Raw genomic sequence first — 3,325 nt, 5'->3', positions numbered from 1 at the left:
TGGATTTCAACTCCCAGAATTCCCCAGCCGGTCATGCTCCACTTACCAAGCACCACCCCTTTGAAGAGCTACAATATAAGCGTCAACACATTTTCATGTCGCACTAGCAGATTTTGTGGGAACCTTCGCACACCCTTAGAAGCTGGGTGCCTCTCTGTGACCTGGATCAGCAAATCAATTAAACAATCGGAGTAGAACTGGAAGGGACCTTGGAGGTCTTCTAGTCTAGTCCAACCCCCTGTTCAAAAAGGAGACCCTATCCCCGGGGCCTCCAAACTTGGCAACTTGAAGATTTGTGGACTTCAACTCCCAGAATTCCCCAGCCAGCCATGCTGGCTGGGGAATTCTGGGGGTTGAGGTCCACAGGTCTTAAAATTGCCAAGGTTGGACACCCCTGGTCTAAGGAATTACAGAGTTTTAAATTAGTGTGACCCCAATGAATGTCTGTGAAAAGGGCTCTGGATATTGTTTATGTCTAAGTGCAGGTAATCCTCAACTTACAACCATAGTTGGGAATCGGACCTTCCATCACTAAGCAATGCAATCAGTGAGTTGTGCCTGATTTTACAATCTCTTTGCTATGGATGTTAAGTGGCTTCCCCCATTGACTTTACTTGTTGGAAGCCCCCTGGGAAGGGCATGAAATAGGGCCAAACTTACTTTACAACTATCTTGCTTAGCAACGAAAAGTTTGGACTCAATTCTGGCTGTAAGTTGAAGACTACCTGTAGCAATATTTTAGCTAATGCGATGCCTTGTCTTCTCCTGCAGGACGCTTGGGTTCCACCTCCAGTAACAGCTCCTGTGGAAGTGCTGAGTACTCTGGAGAAGTCATCCCGCACCATCCAGGTCAGTATTTTATAGAATGTCAAAATTCATTCTTGATTGTAGTGGAAGGCCTCTGCAAATCAAATTCCCTGATTTAATGTACTAAGGTGACAAGAAGGATGTCAGTGGAGATAAAATGTTCACTGAATGGTGGATAGAATTTTGTGCCTATGTATCATGAGTGCAAATTGTGTGAATGTTGACTGGACTAAATCATCACGCAGTGAAGTGGGTCTGTCTTTTGGGGTGAAATCTGTCATTGCTTGAAATTTGTCTATTAAATCCATAGTCCGTTAAATCCATAGTCTGTTGAATCAACATGCTTGTTCTTATCATATGATTGAAGACTTTTAAATCCTTTTTGTGAAGCCTTATGATGATTTATTACCAGGAAGTAGGACTCTCTCTGGAGTGTGCACCCTTGGGTTGGTTTGCTCTCATGTTGTGTTATCAAGCATTGAATTGTGATTGCTTGTCTTGTAGTATTCTCTGCTCTGTTTTGAATTTGGGTGAGCTGACACCTAGGAGTATTACTTAAGCAAAAGTTGGTTGTATTCAGACCCACCAAGAGAGTGGCTGAGATTTTCAGTAGGCAATTCTAATCCAACGACTGTAAACTAGGCGGGACCAGCTTTTTGCTCTCTATAAAATTTAGAGCAGTGGTTCTCAACCTTTTTAATGCCGCGACCCCCAACCGATCGTAAGTCAAGGAGTAAACCGGTCGTAAGTCGAGGACTAAACCAGTCGTAAGTTGAGGACTACCCAACCGGTCATAAGTCGATGACTTTCCCTGCCCGGGAGCGCCGCGCATGTGTGGTTCCGCCCCCTGCGCCGGCCGAGGCGTAGCTGGCAAGCGGCAGAGACAGAGCAGGCCGACCACCAGCTGGCCCAGCCCAAGGGAGGTAAGGCACCCGCCGGAAAAGGGGAAAAAATGGCGGACAGCCTTGCTTGGCGACCCCCGTGAAATGGTCGATCAACCCCAAATGGGGTTGCGACCCATAGGTTGAGAACCGCTGATTTAGAGGCTGGCTTGTTGGTTCAGTACACAGAACATTCGAACACTCTATATTATTAGCTATTTATTTTGATTTTGTTATGCAGGTGCATGAACATCTAAGCCACACTTTTTTGCTTGCACGTGAAAAGGTGGCTTCATGGAGAAAGGTTGAAGTGTATAGGGAGTCCTCAACTTGTGACAAGTCACTTAGCGACCATTCAAAGTTATGGTGGATCCCCTGGGGGTATCTATGAGCTAAACTGAAAGTTCCAACAATCTCCCCATTCCATCACAGGGATCATGTGACCCAGTGGTGGGATTCAGCCAGTTCGCATTGGTTCAGGAGAACCGATAGCTAAATTTTGCTGAGTTCGGAGAACTGGCTTAATGCACACAGCTTCCGGAATTCCAGTCTAAGCCTCGGAGGTCTGGAGGAGGCCTCCCAGGCCTAGAACGGCCTGCCGGAAGTGCATGGATACCACTTCCGGAAGTCCGTTCTAGGCCTCGGAGGCCCAGGCCTGCATCCAATAAGAGAACTGGTTGTTCAAGTATTTGAATCTCACCACTGATGTGATCGCACTTTGAGCCCTCAGCAACTGGGCCACATTTTCATTTGACCACATTTTATAACGGTTTTGCTGAAAATCCAACATCTACTTCTGGGTTTTGGCAAAACCATGCCCATAGCGAACTAAGGGCTCACTTAATGACTCCAGATTGGTTTAATAACCATGGTGATGATTCTCTTAACAACCGCCACAAAAAAACCCAGTAAAATCGGGTCGGTCTCCTGGATGATCCGATTGACAACCATCACGAGTTATGATCCTGATGGACAGGTTCCATTGGAGGAACTATAACAGTTTACAGAGCCCATGACCAATTTCAATAAACTATTGAGTTGGCTGGCATAGCAGCATGGTGACCTAGTGGTGAAGATGTCCACCTCCCACTCAGAAGGTTGAAAGTTCAATTCTAGGTAGGGCAGATGTTTCTCTCCTAGAGCGCAAATAAAAAATAATTGCTATGAACTCTGTGTAGGCGTCAGGAAGGGCATCCGGCCAGTCAATTCTCGGCTCTGGTCAGTTGCTCTGACTCTACCCAAATTAAGGGATTTGTTGTTGTTGTTAATTGCGAAGTCGTGTCCGACCCATCGCGATCCCATGGACAATGTTCCTCCAGGTCTTCCTGTCCTCTACCATCTTCTGGAGTCCATTTAAGCCCACACCTACTGCTTCAGTGACTCCATCCAGCCACCTCATTCTCTGTCGTCCCCTTCTTCCATTGCCCTCAATCTTTCCCAGCATCAGGCTCTTCTCCAGTGAGTCCTTCCTTCTCATTAGGTGGCCAAAGTATTTGAGTTTCAACTTCAGGATCTGGCCTTCTAAAGAGCAGTTGAGGTTGATCTCTTCTAGGACTGACCGGTTTGAACACCTTGCAGTCCAGGGGACTCGCAGGAGTCTTCTCCAGCACCAGAGTTCAAAGGCCTCCATTCTTTGG

At 46.7% G+C, this 3,325-nt stretch overlaps 1 protein-coding gene across 1 annotated transcript in view; it reads left to right on the top strand.

Annotated features, from left to right (window-relative positions):
- PPDPF (pancreatic progenitor cell differentiation and proliferation factor) overlaps positions 1 to 3,325 on the top strand; it is a gene marked incomplete at its 5' end in the record, with an annotated part of 10,284 nt that overhangs the window by 2,892 nt on the left and 4,067 nt on the right. Inside the window, 1 exon segment of the mRNA XM_015830380.1 lies at positions 772 to 849. Within this exon segment, the coding sequence (XP_015685866.1) occupies positions 772 to 849 (78 nt within the window).

This window comes from Protobothrops mucrosquamatus, unplaced genomic scaffold (genome assembly GCF_001527695.2).
Source record: "Protobothrops mucrosquamatus isolate PMUCROS unplaced genomic scaffold, P.Mucros_1.0 scaffold_242, whole genome shotgun sequence".
Classification (NCBI taxonomy): domain Eukaryota; kingdom Metazoa; phylum Chordata; class Lepidosauria; order Squamata; family Viperidae; genus Protobothrops; species Protobothrops mucrosquamatus.
This window is presented reverse-complemented; position numbering and strand designations above follow the sequence as displayed.